This window comes from Neolamprologus brichardi, chromosome 1 (genome assembly GCF_056152115.1).
Source record: "Neolamprologus brichardi isolate AB-2024 chromosome 1, ASM5615211v1, whole genome shotgun sequence".
Lineage (NCBI taxonomy): Eukaryota > Metazoa > Chordata > Actinopteri > Cichliformes > Cichlidae > Neolamprologus > Neolamprologus brichardi.
The window spans coordinates 18,727,768-18,751,239 of record NC_142104.1 but is presented as its reverse complement, the minus strand read 5'-3'; the positions used below and the strand labels follow the sequence as shown (position 1 = coordinate 18,751,239).

Here is a 23,472-nt window from a genome sequence, read left to right as displayed (position 1 = left end):
GTTACCCGGGTCCTGCAGCTACAGAACATGCCCGGATCATCATCCCTCCACCACCGTGCTTGATATTTGATGAGAGATGTTTGTGCTGATATGTTGCATCTGTTTTTCACCAAACACTGCACTGTGCATTATAACCACACACTTTTGTTCAGATGCAACTTTACACATCTAAAGTGTTGTGTCATGCCCTCCTTAAAGAGAAGAGGCTTTCTCTTCTGTGATGAACTACTGTCATGGACTTCATCATTTATCACGCTGACTGAGGCAGGTAGAGTCTGAGATTCTGGTCTTGGTTTTGTTTTTGTTTTACAATTTCCCTGAGTATCACAGAGTCTAACTTTTGAGTGAATTTGAAGTGATACACATTCCTGGCAAGACTGTAGCATGGTCACACACCTGAATGTTCCAGATCACATTGATCAAATGCTAGCAGCACCTGCCTGCTACTTACACTCTTAATTCCTATGGAAAGAGTAACTGTGCATTTAGATTTTCATTAGGCAGCCTGGAGTCCTGTGAAAACCCTTTCACATGACTAAATCTTGAGTGAAAAGCACCCAGTCAACAAGGAGAAAATTTCTGAAAACAGGGGAAAAAAAAAAAAAAAAAACCCCAAAGAAAAAGACAAGGCTTCTCTTCAGACACATTTATTTATTTTTTTTTTACAGTTAAAGTCATTTCTAAAGCAAATAACCTGATCTTCTTGTCTTACTATATGAACCTAAGAAATGATGATAGATAAGTGACTCCCATACCTTTTTAGATTGCTCTTTGACACCTTTATAATCATTTCACGTGGTTGCAATCATTTAGAAACTGTGCAGTAGACGCTTCATTTTGGCCAGAGGGTTTGAGTAAGCAATTTACTCAAGGGGCCACAAATCCAAGTGTTATATGCTGACTAATCTAGAACTTCAAATCTGAATGCCTTACAATTTACTTTTCATTTTGTAGAACTCCCTCACAATAAGGCACAAACGCCAGGATCCTGAAACATTAGAAACACCTAAAGGTCAGTTTAATTTTAACCCAGGTCCAGTCATGGTTATTAAATGCCGATTAAAAACTGATACATAGCACTCACAGATCCACTCATACTTTGAGTCGATATTAACAGCACAAAACATTTTTAAAATCTAGGTGATTATAATAGCAATAAACTCATTTCTATTTATATCTCATTCTTATCCCAGTTTTCAACATTTGATAAACAGGACATACAACAATTAGAAATGATCCATCCTTGTTATGAATATTAAAAGAATAATTTAAGCCCAGCATTTCTTTCCAGTAGACTCTTACACACAAGACCCCAAAGCACAAAAGAAAACTACCGTAGCTCATGTAGATTTTTATTTGACTTTTTATTCGCTTGATCATTTTCTCCAACCCAAAGACAAGAATACACAGCATAAATTGAAAATATCCCATTTAATAGTTTACAACTCCTCATCTTTAGTCATCCTTTTATATTTTCAGTCTGACATTCACACTCACCTTGAAGCCACAGAACTGGGATAACAGTTCATACGAGTCAAAAGTGAATCTCATGCCTTCACCCTCCCCCAACTAATCAGATACAGTTTTGTTTTCAGTCAGGGCAGGTCAGGAGTTCGGGTGTGTGTGTGTACAGATTCGGTTTTCAAAATACAGCAGATGCATTTTTATTTTTAATTCAACAGGGGAAGTTCATGAACGTGGTGGCAATTCAGACGCTTTCCCAAGCCCTTTGCACACTGAATTCACCCCAACAAAAAAACAACAACAACAAAAAACAAAACAAAAAAATCCAAAAAAACCAAAAAAAAAAAAAAAAGCAATAATCAATAAACCAAATAACAGATGCTTTAAAAACATCGACAGCAATGTGAGCACTATTTCAACAACTCCTTATTGTACATGTTAGTACTGACCCATGAAGGTGGTGTGACAGATTTGTATAATTGGAACTTTTCTAGCACTTCAAAAAGAGTCTTAGATCGAGAGTAGAAATGGTGTTATTTACACTGGTTTTCACATGCAGCTCAGAAGCTGAAAGCAATTGCAGCCAAAAATCATGTCCTATGTAGACAGAAGACATGTTGCACACCATCACATCCTCTCGGGCATGACTCTCTCTTTCTCTCTCTCTCACACACACACACTCTCACACACACATGCATCACTGACCACACCTCTGATGAGTACTTGATTCCATTTCTTCTCTTCCTTTTACAGTTACAGTGTCCAAAGCACTTATGTTGGGTTCATTTCCATTTGTAGGTTTTAAACAGCATGAATGACTGAATCATCTAAAGAAACCATCTGATGTGACGGACAAGGGTACATACTGGTTGAGTAAGACAATACAAACAACACAAAAACATTCAGGAACAGTATGAGTATCAAACTTCCTTTCCCATCCCTTCAGCCTTCCATTTTGCACAGCTCCCCCTTGTGGTTATTAGCCAGCTACACAGGCTTTTTCCCCTCTGCCCCAGTTTTGTTTTAGTTATTGAACAGCAGAAATGGATTAAAAACAAAATTATAAAGACTCAGACAAAAAGAATCCACCCACTGCTGTTCATCATATCCTGCCTTGATTTACAGCCACTTAAAGTCTGGTTTAGAATAGCGAGGACCCAGATCATTTTCTCTTTAACTGGTCTACTGGAGATCACAAAGCGTTTACTGAAAGTTGTGCCATGCTATAATGGACTAAAAGAAGGACCCAAAAGAAAGCACTGTGTTGTTCTGAATACACACGAGCGCACAAAATATCCATCGCTGTGAGCTGAAAAACCCCTTTGTGTGGCACTGATAAGGGCCTTGACTGTTTGGGTAGATGCAAAAAAAAAAAGACAACCAGGCAGCTAAGAGAGATCACACACCAGAATAATGAAGAAAGAGGGGGTGGGCTTCATTTCACAAAACAATTTGCAGATTGAAAAGCGTTTAATAGAGGTGAATTGTCAAAGAGTGCACATAAGGCCAGAAGGAAGAGCAGCTTCTTGGTAAATAAGCCGCTGCTCTTCCAGGAGGGCACGGGTACATGAGGTGTTTGAGGGGCAGAGAAGCAGATGGAGCAAGGTGCCATTTCTGCTGCTGCCTCTGTGCAGCACTGTGCTTAGGTTTCTCAGTAGTACATCACCCATACAACATCTGTTAGGACAGATTTAACCCTTTTTTTCCAACATCCAAAAAAAAAAAAGGAACCTCATCATGTGGCCCAATGACTCAAAGTATCATCGTAAAAGAAAATACGACATCATGAATGAAGCATGACAAATAGTAAATCATGAGCATGTCAATTGCATCCTTCTTAAGATTCTTTTTGTACATATATGCATACAATTATACTTTCTAGCTAATCTTTTTAAGTCTTCATGTGGGTTTTATTTAATCTGATCAGCGTTCGTTTTACAACTATATACAATGTACAGGCAGCAGATCATATACCTTTTACAATGAATGAGTGATGATACAGGGAAGTCTTAATAGACTAATGTTGACTAGATCTATTTAGACAATATACATTGTGAATAATTGGAATTTTCTTTTAGAAAATGGCATCTAAAAAAAGGATGAAAGATAGTACAAGAGACAAAAATTGTAAAAGCCCTCAATATGTACAGAAAAAAAGCCAATATAGCATTTGTCAACAACAGAAAAGAAGAAAAAAGTTAAACTGAAATTATTTTCTCCATATACACATATCATAGCTCAAAAATATTTCCAAAGCTAATAGTCTCTCTGATTTGGTCACAGAAGTTAGAAGACAGTGAAGCATAGTGAAAATAATTACACAGCCTGATGAAGATCTCAGCACAGCATCGTCACAGGGCTGCTAAGGTTAAGTAATGAGATGCACAAACTACTGTTAGTTTCTCTCATGCAGATGCTCCCCCTGGATTCTAACTCGTGACTAAGCAAGATGTCAATCTACTGCCACTGAAGGTTAACAGAAAGAAAGAGCATTGTGAGGTATTAAGGTTACCGTCCCCAAAAGCATGGTCAGAATTCTGATTTGGAGAGGACGAGAGCAAAGAAATCATACTCCAATCATCAAACAAACAGTCACCAAATAAGAACCTGTCCCAGTATGTGATTCAAACTCACATTTTAATTTTTGTTGACTTAAAAGGGGGCGTTGTAGTGATATTTGTACATTAACAGTTTGCAAAAAACACCTGAAACCTCGATGCCAGCTTAAGAAAAGTTTACATCTATTAGCTGCCATTATCTTTGTTTTTGTTTGTTTAGTTATCATCATCCATCAGGTATTTTAATGGGGGGGGGGAGAAATCTGCCACACTGTAAAGAAACAACCAAGAAGATTAAAATTTACGTATGTGTCAAAACTAGAAAAACATTACTGCTGACATCCTCGTGAGCTCATGAGACTGATTTGGGGGTGACTGATTTTTAACCCGTCATTAGACTAAGCAGTGAAAAGGCTAAATCAAATCAAGTGACATACCCATTCTAATCCACCGGGACCATTTACCCCCTCAGATTGAAAACAGGACCATCACACAAGCAGACTTACAAAGCTCATACAGAACTCAATAAATTCAGGGGCTTTTATCTAGCTAAGTCAGAAAGGCACATCACTTTGATATCAGGCATAAATTAAGTCAAATTACTGCAGAGATAAACAGACTTTCATACAAATAGTGCCAGTAAGATGAGCATCCCCATCAAAGAAGACATGGAAAAAAAAAAAAAAAAAAAGAATTAAGGGGAAATAAAAGCATTCAGTGCATGTAACTACATTCATAACAAGCTTAATTTACATGTGTGTGCATGGTGACCACGTTCAACCAGGGTAAATAAATCTGAAATGTAACTCATCTAGACTCGGGACACAGATGCAGGAAGAGTTTAAAAACACAAACTTATTATCAGATCAATTTTTAGGCCTGGATTATACCCACTCTAACAAATGAACACCCTCAGACGAAGCAAAGCAATGAACAGTTGAATGTTTTACGTTGATCTAAAAGCTGCTTTACTACAGATGAGATAAGAGCTGAGCAGGTTCTATGAAATTAGCCACAGGTGATCAAAGTGAGCATCTTGGATCTGTTTGTTCTTAATGTGACAAACTAACGCAGACGATTCCCTATAGAAACATAGGATAAAGAGGCCTACTGTCAGAGTCGGAAAAGACGAAGTCCAGGTGTGATTGTGATCCTAACGATGCTCAAACATGCTTTAAGCAAATTAATGTAATTCAAAATGAATACAACTCTGGCAAGTTATATCACTCATGATGTGGCGGATCAAAAACGAGGTTACCCAACAAGTGTGTGACTGCACTGAATAGACCTTTCAAAGCTTTTTTTTTTCCTGCTGCCTTTGTAGGATTGAAGGTTCATAGGTAAAAACACCCAAATGCAAAGCCAATCATAAGTATCAAGGGAGCAGGGTTTCCACCTGCAAGTCCAAATAAAACTATGGTTACTGCAGTGCTTATTAGTGGGCAACACCTTTCTTCTACAGTGACTAGAGAAGTAAAGTGTACCACAGAGAATGGTGTGCATGTGTGCTTTTGTGGGTGATGTCGTTGCCGGGCAAAGGGTGTGTGTGAGAGAAACATACTAATCAAAGAGATCAGGAAACCAATTAAGAAAAAAAAATAAGAAAAGTTCATTGATTGATATGTTTACCCAATTATTCGTGTGATGTCAATAGTCTTCGTAACATCTGCATTTTTCTCCTGTATTCAATGCTTTGCTGCTCCCCATGCAACTTGAGGGCAGCTGTCTGCACTGATGTCACGGGGGGCCGTTGGAAGAAAGGTGGGAGGTGAAAGGAAAATCGTTTTCATAGTTCCCTTGCTTGGGGCTTTTGAGAGCAACAGGAGCAGCTCATCACTGCCAGGACTGAGGGGGGAAATTATTAACCTCAGCCAGGTCTTGCACAGCCGAGCCTTTGTGGGTGTACGTCAGCTTGATCCTCATTCGTAGTTGTTGCTGAAATTTGGGAGGGGTGGATGGATTTATAAAAAAGGAAACTCCTCATGAGGACAAAAAGAAAGAAACAAAACAAAAACAAATATGTATTCATTACAATTTGAGAAAAAGAAACTCACCTTCTGTGGGTTGAGTACTCTGATGACCTGTGTGACAGTTCCCTGGTTAAGTGCTGGGACGACATTACTGCTAGGGGAAAGGAGCTGCAGCTGGAATGTCTGACAAACAGAGAGGGGACGGCGAGTTGGATGAAAATTTAATGATACCACAGAAGAATTGGGGTCATAAGAGCAGCTTAAAATACGGATACTAGACAGCAACTGATCGATGGTCACTCGAAGCCACTCATCACCACTTTATCAAATTTATTCATTAGATAAGATGACTGTAAAATATTCCATGACGCATATGCAAGGTGGGTGGTCAACTTACACCCAGTAGGCCCCCCCTTTGCAGTATGCGGGCAGAAACCCTGGTTTTATTTAAATCAACATAACCGGATATTACTTTAAGACTACAAAAACAAGAGCGCATAGTGAGACTTCACTTAAATTACACTCACAGGAACGTCAACATTAGAATATAAAAAACTGTACATTTCCCCATGAAACTAACAGTATTGTTTTAAAAGCCCATTACTATGAAAAAAATACTATTTGAAGAGTTGAGAAGTTTGAAGATAAATCGGGTAAACAAGAGACCACAGGGCAGTTACTAAAGATCCAGTAACAGCAACAGTTACCACAACATAAATATTAATAAAAGTACTAACAGCAATGTGTCATGTGATCTGAAAAAAATAAGCATTCTTGCATTAAATAATAATTAAACACAACTAGTTGAGAGTACTGCGGATAACAGAGAAAAATAGCATACCAAAGACACTGCAAGTCTATTAATAATTAATTCCCACTAGCACTGACAGCTTACAGATCCAATATTTACAACATTCATGCAGGTTCAGCCTACAGAACAAGCACATTATTGGCACTGTGAGTTACTGAATAAGCCTTATGTCAGTGGAAACCCATTTACATAATGGAGCTAAATGAAAACGAACACTGTCGTGATTAGGAATTAACTACACTTTCGTCACATAATACCCGTGTTGGGCTGCTCACCTTTGGTACTGCAGCCTGAAAAACAAAATCGGTCATGTCTGCTTCTGTCGAGTTGGATGCGTGGATAGTGATAACCGCAATGTTGGGGTTAGGGTTAGCTCTCTCAAATGTAAAGTCTATTTTCAGGCCATTCTTGTTGTACGCCGTCATAGGAGGGATACCTATACAGAGAGGAGCAGATGATTACAAAATGTAGACGTTACGGTACTAACGCTTCACAGGTTGGGTAAGTCCAGAAAAAAAAAATATAATGACCAAGTGCTGTATTATGTAAGGATTATGTCATAAAATAGTGTATATGTGGCAGTGGATGGTCAAGGTGAGAAACATACTCTCACCTGCAGCTGCAATGTCATTAAAAAGGGGCGGTGAAGTGAGGCCATCCAAGAGGAAAGCGGGTTGGGAAGAGGGCACTGAGGTTGCAGGAGCAGGGGCTGGACCGCCTGGGAAGGAGGAAGCAACATACGAGGGTTTAAGAGGACACGGACACAGAATGATGATATGCAGAGATTACTGATGTGTCATTTTCAAGGGGTTTAAAGGGGCATTGCAGCATTACTGAGCATGTGTTGTGTTCAGAATTAACATGATTATTATTATTATCCAGTCACACAATCATGTTTTTTCACCAAGCAGTAGCCTAGGCTGGGAATCACATCCAAACTGGTTATTAAAAAAAGTTTATAGCAGGCTCTTAAAAAAAATAAATAAATAAAAGGTGTAATAAATGTGTAAACAGAGTACTCTACCACTAAGTGAGAGGTCACCCAGTAGATCAAGCAGCTCTCCTCCTGCTGAAGCTGGCTTAGCGGGCACCGTGGTCTGAATTACCGGCACCACATCGTTACCACCCAGCAAGTCTAATAAATCATTAGCCTGTGGAATGGGGACAAGACATTAACATGATAAGTACATGTATACCATTTTAAATGAAAATGATACTACAAAAATAAAATACTCATCAACAGACTTAAATGAAGCTGGTTCTAAATTCAATAAAAATATGGTTTCCTAAAGAAACTTAAGACAAATAGATCTATCCTGTTAATTGTTCATTTAACTACAGACGTGTGTTTTTCGTGATAATATAAAGGCTGAAAACAGTTCCTACCTGGTTGGTTGGCTGGGTGACGGGTGGTGGATGTTTTGCTTCCACAACAGACGGCTCAGCCTCCCCATTAGTCTGTACAATCTCTGTGGGGCCATTAGAAGCAGTTTTCTCCATAATGGGCATTCGCTCTAAGAGAGCTGGCCTATTGTCAGGGAACAAACAAGGACAAAAGACAGACCAAACTCAACCACTTGAGCTTTTTTTTCCTTTTCTTTCCCCACCCTTAAATCTACTCAGTGCTACAATGTGCCCGTCACAGATATGAGTAATTTCCTAGTAAAGTAGTTTCACCTCATATGGTCGTATTTCTTGAAAAGCGCATTGTACTCCACAGCTCTCTGCTGAAGCTCCACATCGATGCTACTGCCATATATCGAGACCACCTTCTTGATTCGGCTGAAACAAAAAGTGAAGGTAGAGCTGGTTATTACACAAACTTTATTTCTTACTTTATTTTATTATTATTTTCAAAACATGGATTGTTTAACAAACAGACTAGAGCTTAAAAAGTGAGATACAAGTGCTTTATGTATCATGACGCTATGTCTTGTTATTTCTTATTACCAATAATAAACACTCATATTTAGGGTCCACTGAAACCCCCTTCAAACTCTCTCAAAGTAAATGCTGTACTGAATAACACATGTAACCACCTTAAGATCATGTGACAGTAAGTCAAAAGAAAGACTTAGCCACTGTAAGTTTAAAAAGCCATTACTCACTTTACACTAGTGAAGCGAGTAGACAGCTTCATGATAGCTGTAAGGGCGTAACCCCGGGTCACAGGTGTGGACAGGTTGGACACCAGGAGGCCTTCCAGTACATCCAGAACCTCATCCTCAGTCACCTTTGTTCAAAAAGAAAAGAGGAAAACAGAAAATCTCATGAGCAGGTTATGTCATCTTAAATCTTGTTTTTGTATATGCTCTTGGGATGTTTGTGTACCTGGATGGGCTCCTCCTCTTCACACTGCCCAGACACAAGCAGGTCCCCATACTCTCCTATGCACCAGGATGCTACCTGCACTAGAGGTTGCTACACAACACAGAAATAGAAATCACCCTCTCACACTAGTTTGAAATACCAAAGTTTTGTTATATAATACATTCTATTAATGTATGCTACAAAAAAATAAAAAAATAAAAAAATATGGAGACATCACAAATCTAAGCATGACCCAAACAAGAAATGCTCTAACCTGTGAGATGTCATCCAGCAGAGCTTTGTAAAGTCTCTGTACTGTGTAGGCGTGCATCTCCACGCTGTTTGTGATGAGCTGGATGAGGTTAGGAACGGAGTCGTCTCGCACGTAGCTCCCTGCCTGGAAGGAGGAGCAGAAACATCAATGAGAAACGCAAACGAACTTTATTTACCTGTAGATCTGCAGTAAACTAAACCTCAGTTGGCCACGGAGTACTGTTACTAGATTTATAGTACTCAAATGTAATACCCAGAACAAACTACTAGTGAACTAAACAACAATCCAAGGACTTTTTAGGCATTAGAGTTTTGTGTATTTTACTTACGGTTGTCAGGACTCTCATAATGGTGTCTATGTGCCATCTTTTTGAAGGAGCATATCTGTAAGATAAACAATACACCCATTAGGCCCAGCAATGGACTAAAAATGTAAATGTATTAAATTCAGAAGAGCGTCGACTGCTAGGAGATAAATGCTGTCAGAGAATAAAGGTGTCAACAAAAGTCTGTCAGACGATGGATCACTCATTGTATCATCATACAGCATTTCTGTGCTGGCCATAAAAAGAAAGATATATACTAGATTTTCTAATTCATATAGATACATTTAACTTGTACCAAGTAGTACCAAACCAGAACCTTTCATGCTTAAAGTACAGAAAACACACACAAAAAAAGAGAAAGTGAAACCCAGAAAACTTGAACAACCTTGCACATGACAAGGTCAGCCAGCATGTGTTTTACACTTCAACAAAGTAGCAGTGGCTAAACTTGTAAAGTGTGGTGAAGTCTGTATCAGTGTCATACTTCTCAGCAGCTAGAAACACTCCTGATGCACAGTCTGCTTTGAATTCAGGGTCACAGGAGTCCAGGAAATAGAGCAGCTCTTTCATCATGCCTCTAATGTTGTTGCCGTTCACAAGCGCAAAGCTCAGTTCCATTGCACGTCTACACAGTAATGAAAAACAGACGAGGGTCAGAAAAAAAAGGCAAAAAAACCCCAAAACAGCATGACATGTTAAGTTATGTGCAGCACCGTGAATCACCTCTTGATGGACACGTCCAGGTCTTTTAAACAATCCACAATGGTGCTCCGATGCCTCTGCACTGCATTGTGGTCCGTTTGTACGGTCTTTAGTAGAGATGTCAATGCCACATATCTGAAGTTGATTAAAGAAATGTCGAAAGGTTTTAATCAAACTTTAGATAAATCGATGGCTTCAAGGTGAAATACTCCATTTATTTACCTTATATTTTTGTCATTGTTAAGAAGGAAGCGACCTAATATGTTAATGGCCAAGACCTGTAAGAAAGAAACAAGCATTCAGATGAGTTACAATTTACAAAAAGATTCTCATAACCTTTGCCTAAAATGAACTCACCCTCAGTCCACTTTCAGACTTGATGTCCATTATAGTCAGTACAGTCTCGTACAGGATTGCATTGCCTACATTTTTACTCGTCTCCGTGTTTGTAGCAACCTGCAAGTATACAGACCGTGGATTTGTCAGAACAACACTTAATCTGTGAGGACTTAAATCTAAGCAATTTTTTTTTCAATTCCAACCTGCGCAAGAATGTCATTCATTGCTTCACTGGAGTCATCATCACCCTTGCCTAAAATTCGCAGTAGTCTCAATATCCGCACCTAAGAAAAAGAAGAAGTAGCAGTCCTGTCAAATGTGATTTACTTTATTGTTACTCACAAGCCGCGCCTTGCTTGCTGCCATTTTCTCTCAACAGCCAATCATTTGGCAGCAACTCAATGCATCTGTGGTCAAGACAACCTGCTGAAATTCATACCAAGTGTGAGAATGAGGAAGAAATAACTATAAACCTGCTTGCTGGTGCCAGCCAGGCAGAGTATTTTAGAAACTGCTCTACTCAGATTTCTCCACACAAACTTCCTAAGGATTTACAGAGAAAGATTTTTTTAAAAACTGAAAATCCAGCGAGCTGCAATTCTCTAGGTAAAAACATCTTGCTGATACCAGAGTTCAGAGGAGAATGGCCAGACATGTCAGGCAACAGTAATTCAAATAACCACTTGTTTCAGATACCAAGTACACCAATCACCTCTGAATATGTCAAACCTTGAAGCAGATGGGCTACAGAAGCAAGCAAAAAATTTAAAAAAATAAAAAATAAAATAAAAAACACTGGGGGAGGGAATCCTGTCAGCTAAAAACAGGAAACTGAGGCTACAGTTTGCACAGGCTCACCAAAATGTTCCTGGTTTGGCCAGTCTTGATTTTTACCGATATTCGGATGGCATCAGAATTCAAAATAACATGAATGCATGGATCCAACAGTTTAGGCTGCTGCTGCTACTTAAATGGTGTGCGGAATAGATACACTTTACACCTGTGAGTACTGAGATTTTTTTAAAAATGCTGCAGCCAAGCTGAGCATTGTTGCTGGCCACGCCCGTCCCTTTATGACCACACTCACGGTGTTGAATATGTCCAATGAAGAATTAAGACAGTTCTGAAGTCAAAAGAGTTCCAACCTGATACTAGCCAGGTGTATCTAATAAAGAGTGCAGTAAGTCTAAATCCTAATGATGGTTAACAATCATCATTAGATGATTGTTAACTGTTGTACCGGGTAATTGTATAATGAAAAAAGTGAGATTTACCTGCAGGAAAGGGTCACTTATGCCTGACACATCATGCTCAGGAGAGTATCCAGACATTATTAGGTTCTTCAGGATTCTCACCAACTGTGGAACAAGCTACAAAAAACAAAAACAAAAACGAGAAGAGGTGTCACAATATTTTGTTAAACTCTCTGAAATATGATTATTTAAATCATTAATGTGTGGAACACTACTCTTAATGTTTGAAGTTAATGATTTCTCAGTTAAAGCAGCAAGTTCTTATGCAATGCAAAGGGGTTGGGATTCTTGTTTATTGATGCAGAGCAATATGGTTAAAACGTGTGTGACTAATTGAGATTGTGAAATCAAAAACTTGACTGTACAAATGTATTGGGTTAGAACATCTGGCTTCGAGAGAAAAAAAAACTCTGCATACACACTGCTATGATTTTGAGCATGACTAAGCAAAGAGTAGTAGCACTAGTTTAAATTAATTCTAACATAAAGTGCATTAAAGCAGGAAACTTTCCATCACACTAATATCATCTATCCTACATAGTTTCAGTTTTTCAGGGCTTTAAAAACAAACAAAAACAACTGGTCATCAAAGCACGACAGTTTGGGAAATAGTTTGGCATCTTACACAGCACTAAATCAGAAAACTGGGTACCGTTTTCAACCATGCCTATTAGTGTAATAGGCATGGGATACATTTACTTTTGTGTTTCACTGGAGGGAAGCCAGAACTTAAATTGATGTGCAGGAAGAACTAAAATTTGTGCTAGAGGCAAGAAACTGCTTCACAGGGAAACTCAAAATTAGCACTACACGGGCAGCTTACAACACCAACTGTACAGTGATAGCCAAAACCAATAGGGGCAGTTAAGCCAACTTCAAGTCGGCAGACAGCAAAGTTAACTAGCAGTAGCGGGCTCTGTTGACTTGGTGTTCTTAGTAAGGTGAAGAGCATAAGAACTGAGGGCTGACTGTGATGACAGTTTGGTATCACTGATCTGCCTTAAAGGCGTGAATAAAGGTGTCTTCAGCCAGGACATGTAGCGGTGTGATATCCCATGCTTTGTGTGTTTTACCTCATTCGTATCCTTTAAGGAACAGAAATTATAGACAAAACTTTGTTTAGCAGTACAGTGCATGCAAGCCCAGTTGTTGTATATTCTTAAAAATTAAGGTGAGAAGCTTGCAGCATGTAAATAAAACAGTTCTGAGATGACAGAAGAACTTTTTGCTTTCCAATTTTACTTTCATGCTGCTTTGCTACATCAAGCTTTCCAGGCCATTTCACTTGAAAAGATCTTTTTTTGCAGAAGGTACGACAAGAAAAAAGCAAATCCAAATCAGAGTAGGATATTAAAAGGGAATTTTAAATAGAAGACTGAGTTGACATCCCAGTGCAACTTTTGCCAAACTCTTTCTCAAAAGTCAAAAATAGCTAAGAAAGTTACTGATGTCACAAAATAAGCTTCCAAGCCTTTTCGCAGTGATATTTAGTGAAAACATTGTTCACTGGTGACAACACCTGTGGCAATTACGTGGAAACACACCAACCTGACTGCCTCTAAATAGACACTGATCAAATGAGTGGCTTATTTGGCAAAAAAATTCCAAAACATTCAAAACAATAGTGAGAAATGTATCTGACAAATGGACCAAGAACTCTTTATAAGATTCAAAAACACCGACAGTAATGATCACCGTACAAGTTAAAGAAATTAAAAGATTTCTAAATTAAAACACAACATGACATTACTGAACACAAATCTGGTTACATTTGAGGTGACTGTGAGGAGTGATTACTATTTACAGCATGCACCAGCTATGAGATCAGAATGTACTCTTACCTTCTCATTCTAACACAATGCAGGAATTGTAACAAAGACAAATGACAGAAAAAATATGAGGTAGATGTTAGGGAGGGGAAAACTGGAAATCATTCACTTTCAGAGAGCTTAAAAATAATGTTCAGATCGTGAGCATGAGGAGTGGGGTCTCTGGCATAGTTTTGTTACACCTAGAGAGGGAAAGGTACAGTTGGTAGCAGTTGAAATACAAGAGGAAAAGACAGTGGTAGGAGATAAAAAGACTAAGACGTACTCTGAAGGTCGAGTAAACCTCGATCGCAATCCAAACCTCAAACAGTTAAAATGCTTATCTAGCTTAGCTACAACAAAAGAAAAAGTGTAGGCAAAGGAAGAATGAAATGTGACGTAGGCCTTAAGACAAATGCATAAGTAACTTCTTTAAGGTCCTTTAAAAAATAATCTGTACCTTTCTGAAGTGGGCCAGCATGTCAGGACTTCTTTCACACATCTCAGTGAGGAGGACAACTGATGTATGGAGAACACCTGGGGGACCAAACGATGACAGGATGACACCACTTTCAAGGAAAATGCTAGCATGAGTTGTTTTGCTCTATGAATCACCCATTTGTTACTACAAAAAACAAAACAAAACAGTATTTAAACACTTTGATGGACAGTGAGCAGTCACACAGAGACTCAAGTCAGAAAAATATGCCATATATGGTAACTGTAACAAGTGACAGCACCATGCCTCTGACTTGAATATATCCAACAGGCTAATCATTCCCTTGTGACCTTATATTATTGCTACAAGGCTGAAAACTAATCTTAAGGACATCAGTGGAAAGCAGTGGCAGCTGTGTTTTCAAGCCACACAGTTGTAAATATGTCACATTATAAAAATAAATGTTGAAAGTTAGAAACTTGGTCACATTATTGATTTGACTGGGTGCTGGCAACATTCAGACACATGGTCTGTTAACAATATGCATGATTGTGGTTGCATAGGAAAGTCCACATTACCAATACCTGGCATTGCTTTGTGTTTGTATAAATCTATCTTGCAATATAGGGCAGTAACTTATAAAATAAAAATACAACTGCATAATGAGAAGCAAACATTACTGCACTGCCACAAAATGTTATGAACAACAACTTATTTGATCTGTCCTCAGGATTCCCATACACTTGTTTGCCATACACCTATGGGTCATTTTTGACCCGAGGACAACACAAGGGTTAAAAAAACAACAACAACAAAAGCCAAAAAAACTTTTCCTTTGATATATCCTCTGTATGCTATAACACACAAGCCCCTGGAGTATCTGATAGACTCATTAATTCCCCCACCCTCTGCAAAGGACGACAGAGAAAGGGCATCAGCTGCTCAGTTGTTATGAACAGACCAATATGAGTGGCAGGAAAGAGGACACACTCCGTTTTTGTGCAGGACAACCGCATTTCCCCATGAGCCAGCGACTGCATCCCGACAAACCATTTACACTTACCGTGGTTCTTCTCGCTCAGCAGGTTTTTTGTTGCTGGAAGGAACATTTCCATGAGTTCTGGGACCTTCCTGATGACATGTACAGCGCACAATGCCGCCTGTAGACAAATATACAAATATTTAAATAAGATATGCTGAAGCCGTTCACACAATCTCTCCTTTTTTTGAGTGTTGGGTGCGGTGTTAAGTGCTTAGCACACATACCTACCTTTAACCCCCAACACATTATTAAAGTAGTAGATAATTAAAACATGACAAGAGTAAAGCTCACCTTTTTCCTTAAGTAGGAGTTGGACGTTTTAAGCAGCTTCTCGACCTCTCCTGCCAGGTCACGACACATTTCTGAAGAACCCATGCAGCCTAAAGTACACAACGCCAGGCCCTGGACATACTGTGTGCTGTGATTCAAATCACTGGTGTGGGAGAAGAGAGTCAAATAAGTCACGGAAACAAAGAGTCACTTTATATGCTATCACAATCTTATGAAGACTATGAAGAAGTCGATGAAGAAGGTTTTACAACTGTGTTCAGAGGACCATAAACTCATATTTTAAGTACTGGACTAAAACTTTTTTTTTTTTAATTTAAGTGTGCGTGTCTTAACCCAGTGTAGCCTCCACTTACTTCTTAATGCAATTTGTCATTAGGAGATGGACATCCTGCCTCTCGTCCAAAAGCAGCATAGCTCCCAAATAACCTATTCGTTTGTCAGTGAACTTCTGGGATGCAATCAGCTTCAGACACTCCAACTAAAAGGAAAAAAAAAACGTGTCATAAAACTATTCAAAGGTGCAAACTTAAAACTCCTACGTATACATACTGCCCCCCCCCCCAACATAACCAAACATACCTGTCCAAAGTGCGCTGGGTAGCCCAACATGTGCATATAAAGCAACTTTGCGACATTTCTGCAACGGTACGTATTGTCTTCCTCTCTAAAGGACGAGCGGATAGCAGCACACTCTTTCTGGATCATCTCACGCTCCTCTGCCTGGGTCCGTGCTGTCCGGATAGTCCGGATCAGCTCCCGCAGTCTGATCGGAGCTGGCATTCTCTGGAAAACACAAAGAAAGGAAACCAGTTGGCATCAGGACAGACTACACTAACGCAGAAAAGCTACAATTCTGAAATTTAAGACAAATATAGAACTCTCCAGTCTGCAGCATGGTATGTCACTTTTTTACCTAAAATATGACAACATATACTAGAAACCAAGAAAGGGTTTTAGCTGCTGTGCATGTAGGCAGAAATGTAGGCTTTACAGGTACCAATCAACAGTCTAGACTTCACTTCCTAAAATGTTCGCTGAAACTACAATCATAAATTTTACTACAAGAATAACATAAGGATTTTATGTTTTTAGGAATAAAAAGTATTTGTCTGTTTTCCAGTAAAACAGACTAATTCAAAAAAATCCATGTTGTGTAAGATTTGACTTTAGGTGGAAACTGTCTCTGTTGTTTAGATCTTTTAAAAAAAATAAAAGTGCAAAGGCAAAGAAGAAATGGTGAAATTCAATCCTTGCACAAAGAAGCTTCTAAGCAAACACAAGCTACAGAAAGATGTTTAAATATTTATGAAGGCACATGCTTGCTTGAAAATCAACTTTTATGTGTTTGCATCTACCAATTACCCGAAACTACACTTTACCAAAACAGATCCAAGAGCTACAAAGATGAAAACATGAATTGCAAACTGCATGTTAAATGAACTCTTCGATGAGGCAAATCTAACACTAATATGAATATTACAAGAAAGCTGTGAGCCAATGCAACAAATCTCGGGGAAGGTTTTGCCATCCTCCAGAGGAAACTCACCCAGATATTATCCATACTTTATCAAGTATACTTTCATTTTATATAAGCACAGAACACCGTTTCGTTGGCAGGGTCGGAGATTTTTTTAACATGTTAGGAGAGAGCTATTCCGGTCTGTACCAGTGAGTAAATTATCTTGTACCAGTGAGTAAATTATCTTAAATGACCGGGGTTTAATGATTACTACAGCACAGAGACTGAGAGCAAAGTCAGTTCAATTTATTTAATATGCAGCCCAGCAAATGTCAGGTTGTTGGAGCAGACGGGAGGCTTGCAAAATGTGCTCAGCCAAGTTGAATTTAACACAATAACATTTTAGAGAATATTTAAGTTAAAAACCACGTTTTTAACTTGGTTTATTCAGGTAATTTTACTAATGACCACACATTTCTAACATCCACCTTAATTTTAACTCTCAAATAAACTGGAAAGTTATTAATTGCGGTGTTTTACTGAGCAATAGGTACATTTTGTCTCCCATCTAATGGAAAGCTTTTATGTAGTAAAATCCAGGACATAATTAAGTTGCTACTTCAACAGAAATGATGGTAATTACTTGATGAGCAAAGCCATAACTCTATCCAACTCCAGCTATGCAGTGCTGAAGTGGGAACATAATGCACTCTGACATATGAACCAGAGCAAAGAGCTGATGGCATAGCAGATCCACAACATTTTTCAGGAACAATCTCACGGACCCATAATAATCACCGTATTGGTTGTGTTGCACACAAACAGTGACTTCGCCACAGTTCCATACAATTTATACCAGCACTGAGGGCATGAGTAATGCAATATTCCACATACAATACGTGTTGCCAGAGGCATGCACGGAGGCACCACTCCTGTTTTTCAGACATAACCTTCACATCAGCACTGGTTCAGGAGAAGTTGTCAAAGTCAGAAAAAAATAAATCTTTGAGTTTTTCCTTTTTTTGCTCCAAAGTTTTTTCAAGACAGACTCATTTTCCTCACGATCTCTTTGAAAGCCTCATTCAAACTGATACAACATTTTCCTCAGTATAATCTGTAAACGAACTTCTGTACTGATACAATATTATACTAAAAAAAACAAACAAACAAACAAAAAACCCACATGATCGTGAATTCGTGTTTTCAACCCTGGAGCTACAGAAACAGAGGTGCATGACCGGCCAAAACACAAAAGCACGGTTCGCGCCAGCAAATGATGTCACGTTTGGCGTGCACCGCTGTTGCAGAAGGTGAGAACAGCAAGTTTAATGAGCCTGTCAGTCCTCTAAATGTGCGACTGCATCGATTAGTGCTTTATAAAATAATGTCTACGACCTTAACCGAGTAGCATACAGTAAAAAGATGGTTTGAAGTCACAGGCTTTCCTTGGTTTTATTGTCTAGATCAGCGATTCCCAAAGTGTGGGCCAGGGACCGCTGCTAGGCTGTGAAGGCACTGCAGGTGGACTGCAGTATAAGTAAGTGAATTAATTTAAGTTGCACTTAAGTTTGTGTCCAAGTGGTAGGTTTGTCACACATTGGCCTGCATATGACTGGTTAGCATTACCAATTTACAGCCAACACCCTTTTGCTTGTTTTTGAAGATTTGAGATCGGCTGGTTTTTAAGTGGGCCACAGCACTCTTGACTTTGGAAATAGCCGATCTTGATAAACACAAGGATTTTAATATTATTCACAAAACAAAAATGATTATATTTTTGTTTCATAAACAATCTCATACTAGCAGGAAAAAAGAAGTTTTATAAAATAGTGGCACACAGTAATTTAACATATTTTTTTTTATTCATTTTGTAGTCAAGAGAGAATGTATCCCTCAGAGGCAATTACTGCTGTCACAATAAATATTTGCTTTTGAGTTTTTGACTTTTTTCCTCCTCAAACATCTTAATGAACCATAAGTGACACTGTATGAAACAAGAAAACAGATAAACCGTGTGGCTCTATTAAATCATTACACGAACACATAATGAAATCAAGCCTCTGATTTATCCACAACAGCTCTGTCATGTCTTATGGAAATCTTATGTTGTCAGTGTAACAAGAAATGTACAATCTCTAACTGTTTAGAACAGGCTTTTATGTAACCAAATACAAACTTTACATCTGTCTACAATATAGCTGATTACATTGGCCAGTATTCAGTGGAAGCTAGATTTTTTTCATCTGAATGAATAAAGAGGGGCGGAAAAAACTCCTTAACATTTCGTTATTAACGCTAACACTTGTGGGATCAAAGGAAATCCTCTGAAATTATGCCAGTCTGAAGGAAATAAGGATACACACACACACACAAGGAATGAGAACATCCTTTGCTGAGTAAGGTGGTGGCTTGTGGACAATCTAAGAATTCACTTTGATCAAAGAAGAATAGGAAGGGTGGTCAGGCAAGGCCACACTTTAATAAAGCCAGAGACTTACTGTTCATCTTAACACCGTTTAAATTACCTGCACTGAATGGACCCAGTGTTGGGCTCCATTAATCATGGCTCCCCGACTCTTGCTGTGCTCATAATCAAATGTGTACACATTAAAGAACGTAAATCCAGCCACTGCTGAGAGCTGATTAAATTACAGTTTCACATTCTTGCAGTTGCAAAACAGCAGCACATTCTTCTACAAACAAAATATCAATTTTAATTGCAAATTACTGACATTGCCTTCAGATGAACAGTGTAGTTTGCCTTCTCATCCACAGATGAATGTGAAACTGCGGTGGGGAAGCAAGCTTGTTCAACACTTGTCGAGCAACAGCTTTTAGTTCACTTTATTGTTCCTCACTACAAAGACCAAATTTTGTAAAATTGTTTCTGTTCTTATCAAAGGTTTTTGGCCTTAAATGAGTTTCGGAAGGCTTAATTTACTAAACATATACTTTGTTTTTTCCTTTATCAAATAACCAGAAATAACAAGAAAATGGAGCAACTTCTATTTTGTAAGGCAACAACCCCTCAAAGGCCCATTTCGAGCTAGGATAAACCCTGATAATATTTATATACAAGAAGAAGAACAGCTGTTATACTGCATCCAGATTGCTTTGGACATTTTTACACTCCCCAGACCATATAAAAGCCTAACACTATGAGTTATCGCATGCATCTGCTGACATGTTTTGCATACACTGTGAAACGTTCATAGAAGAGCTAACCCAAATCTGTTTTCAAAGAGCCTGACAACCAGCAACAGGTTAAAAAGCACGTAACACTTCCCATTTACCACAGGGAGCAGTCACCCTGTCGACTCTGAGACATCAGTCTAAAGATGTCTAGACACAAAGCACCACTTATTTTTTTATTTTATTTTTTTGTGGTTTTAGATTATATTCCTAAATGCCACAAGCACTGTATGGGTAGAAATAGAAAGCATGATGTAACATCCATTTATGCTGTCTTTTTTCCCTTTTTTTAAAGAACTGCACATTTAAAGTAGACAAAAAGGTCAGACAGCTCCAAAAAGAACCATATACAGAGCTGTGACTGGCAAACTTTGGCAGACTGCATAAGGTTTTTGTTTTTTTTCTTCCTCTCACCATTTAGCTAGACATCAAGACGTTCTAAATTAAATAATACCAACACAGACTATTCTACTGCTTCTTTTATAACCAACTATAGATGCTCGGCTTTACAGAGCTACAAATAACTAAACACTGAAGTTCAAACGTGAGTATCAGCTTTGACATGGATTATATTTACACCCTGGTTCCTATGTGCACATTCAAATGTTGAGTACCGTACTTGTGTACGGGGAAGAAGCACTCGTAATAGTCAAAATATTCTGTCGGGTGTTTTACATGTACTCACTCTAGACCTTTATGGTTTTCCAGATTTTGTTTTCCTCTCTTAGCAAACATGCAGAGATCAGACAGATCAAAAAGCCTGCCGATTTCTACATCTATGTGCAACTGCAAATAGTCATTTTACTGTTTGCAGCTACCACGCCTTTCTTCTACCACTTAAAAGATCTTAACCTGCTGAAGACAACACTGAAAATAGAGAAATTGCTTTTTTTTTGACTGATGATTAAAAGAGCCATCAAAGAGGCAATAATGAGATCAACTTTAAATTCAGAGACTCTGAAGGTACACAGGAGATCTACAAAGGTCTGTGTGTGCCTTCACCATCAGTTGGAGTCAGTTAAGCTAAGCACTTCTTAATTTAGCTTTGTCAGCCTGCAAATTGACAAAGCCTGCTGGAAACTAGCCCTGCTTAGAACGGGTCTTTGGTAAGCTTTTCCTGCTCAAAACTAATCAGAGGCAAAATGTGCAACAACCCCAATGCTAAAAGGAGGAGGAAAAAAGACAAAATAACAAATGGCATTTACAGTACCTTATTTATCACTAAGTTTGTGCGGCTATTTACTTAGGGTAAAACCATAAAGACTAATCAGTTTCTGTCCAAACAAGACACAGAGACAGTGCTAACTCACTCAGTACTTAGGTTGGCCAAATGACACTGATGTGGAGTCAAAATGAATCCTAAACTGGAAATACACCAAAAGATCTTAAATAAACCTGAGGCAAAGCTTGGAGCTATCTGATTCACATTGTGTGGGGCACTGATATGCAGACACAGTGATCATGTTAAGTTGTTTCAGTGCTGTGTGATTAATGCACGCTAACCCTGCTTATAATGCACCTACTCAAGTACATTTTATGCATGGCATCACTGCTATTAGAGGTAACGGTTAAGTGTTTTTAATTAAGGTCATAACTGCATGTTTCAAGCACAACATTATGCGCCGTTCTATAATAATGCATCCTGGCTATTCCTTTGCTACAACTAAAACTGACTTTTTTATCGTTAACTCTCACCTAACTACAGTTAATAACAATAATAATAATCTACCCCATATAACAGACAATACATGTAAACAGAAAAGGTAATGCAGGACAACATACTGCATATTTAGTTTTACAAAGTGAAGCCAGTAGGAACTGAATATGGCTGAAATCTACAGTACTGCGTGTGACTTGACTGTGAGGAAAGTAAAATTATACATTTAACAGGTTCATTTTCATTAGGCCTTCAAACGTATCAGTACAGTTGGTCCCTCGAAAGCCCAAGTCAAGCATACAGATAAAGTAAACTGCGCGTCAAAGGCGTTGCAATACACTTGGCTTGTAGTTTATCAAGACTGGTTTTGTGTGTCGGTGCCACAAACAGTGGACCTGAAGAACTTACTTCGACCTAAGCTTGTGGAGGCGTAATTTACAGCTCCTGTCAAAAACCGTAGAGAATTCACCATACTGTACGTCACCTCATTTGCTCACTTCCTACTTGCACCTGACTTCCTTAACACTTACATGCAAAGTGATCCTGGAAAATGAATTAAACTCGGACGTTGACAACGCAGTTATAAAAACAAAAAAAGCGCGTGTCTAGGTCTTTCCTTCTCATTTAACAGCTTGTCAACACTAATTAACCATCTCACGAAACTGGACAAAAACCCAAGTCCACGTCCTCAGAACACCAAGCTAGCTATCGTTAGCTTCCTTGGTATTTCAATTAAACTCTAACTTACGGATTAAACGCTTAGAGTTGGTTAAATATTAGGAAAGTCTAACTGTATTAATAACCACGCCGTGAAGTGTCACATGCTTAATATGACTTAGAAAACGCAAATCACACCTCTGAAGAGCCAGCTAACAACTAGCTAATTTAGTAGCATCTTAAAAGGGCAAGATATCATGATGACACTACAGGAGTAGCTTCATCTTAGCTGGCGCTGTATTACATTGAAGTTTACATCATCGGCTGTATACAATCAGAGGCAGGCCATTACACCTGACTCTGGTCGCCGATTGATCAGGACATAATGCAGTTTAGGCCTTCTTGAGGCATTTGGATTATCAAGCTAACATAGCCACCTGACCATTAGCTTGCTTCTTCATTACCTTAACCGAATACTCTCTGAATTAAATGCAACTTGTGCCCGCTAGTTAGAAAGACAGGAAATAATACATTGTCACTGCGCGTTGCCTTGATGACTTTGATTTAGTGGACACAGCATACTGCTGAGCTACACATCCCTAGTCCAGCAAGGCTATAACTATGCTAAACATGCTAGCTAACTTAGCACAGCCCCGGTGCACTAAGGGCTGCGACTTCCTATGCAGCGCCACAGTGACAGTTGTCAACGTAAATACAGCCAAACCGCGGACAACTACTCACAGGCAAAGCCATTTCCCCAAATTTATGCCGACATATTGTTGCTAGGATGTACTTACTAGCCGTAATGATGCCAGAAAATGACTGGAATCGTCTCTATTAGCAATGGAGGGAGGAACACACTAGACATGCAAAATGGTGGCTACTCCAGCCTCAGCACATCTACCGCAGGCGGAGGGTTAC

General features: G+C 38.9%; 1 protein-coding gene across 1 annotated transcript; it reads right to left on the bottom strand.

Moving 5' to 3' along the window:
• Window positions 1–1,345: 1,345 nt before the first annotated feature.
• Window positions 1,346–23,450, bottom strand: ap1g1 (adaptor related protein complex 1 subunit gamma 1). Its single transcript, XM_087838887.1, has 23 exons — window positions 23,349–23,450; window positions 16,166–16,369; window positions 15,940–16,064; window positions 15,587–15,728; window positions 15,317–15,413; window positions 14,275–14,351; window positions 12,028–12,123; window positions 10,957–11,037; window positions 10,772–10,870; window positions 10,637–10,692; window positions 10,436–10,549; window positions 10,197–10,337; window positions 9,716–9,770; window positions 9,388–9,510; window positions 9,135–9,224; window positions 8,912–9,036; window positions 8,481–8,585; window positions 8,190–8,331; window positions 7,828–7,954; window positions 7,417–7,521; window positions 7,079–7,239; window positions 6,077–6,175; window positions 1,346–5,957 (listed from the first exon to the last, which is right to left on the bottom strand). Exons 2-23 carry the CDS (start codon window positions 16,364–16,366, stop codon window positions 5,856–5,858), a joined length of 2,463 nt encoding a protein of 820 aa, XP_087695013.1. The 5' UTR covers window positions 16,367–16,369; window positions 23,349–23,450; the 3' UTR covers window positions 1,346–5,855.
• Window positions 23,451–23,472: the final 22 nt, after the last annotated feature.

Coding starts and splice junctions, on each gene's coding strand:
- ap1g1 (XM_087838887.1), bottom strand. CDS start 16,366: ATGCCAGCTCCGATCAGACTGCGGGAGCTGATCCGGACTATCCGGACA. Junction 10,550..10,636: donor AACAATGACAAAAATATAAG/GTAAATAAATGG, acceptor AATCAACTTCAG/ATATGTGGCATTGACATCTC. Junction 9,037..9,134: donor AAGAGGAGGAGCCCATCCAG/GTACACAAACAT, acceptor TTTTGAACAAAG/GTGACTGAGGATGAGGTTCT.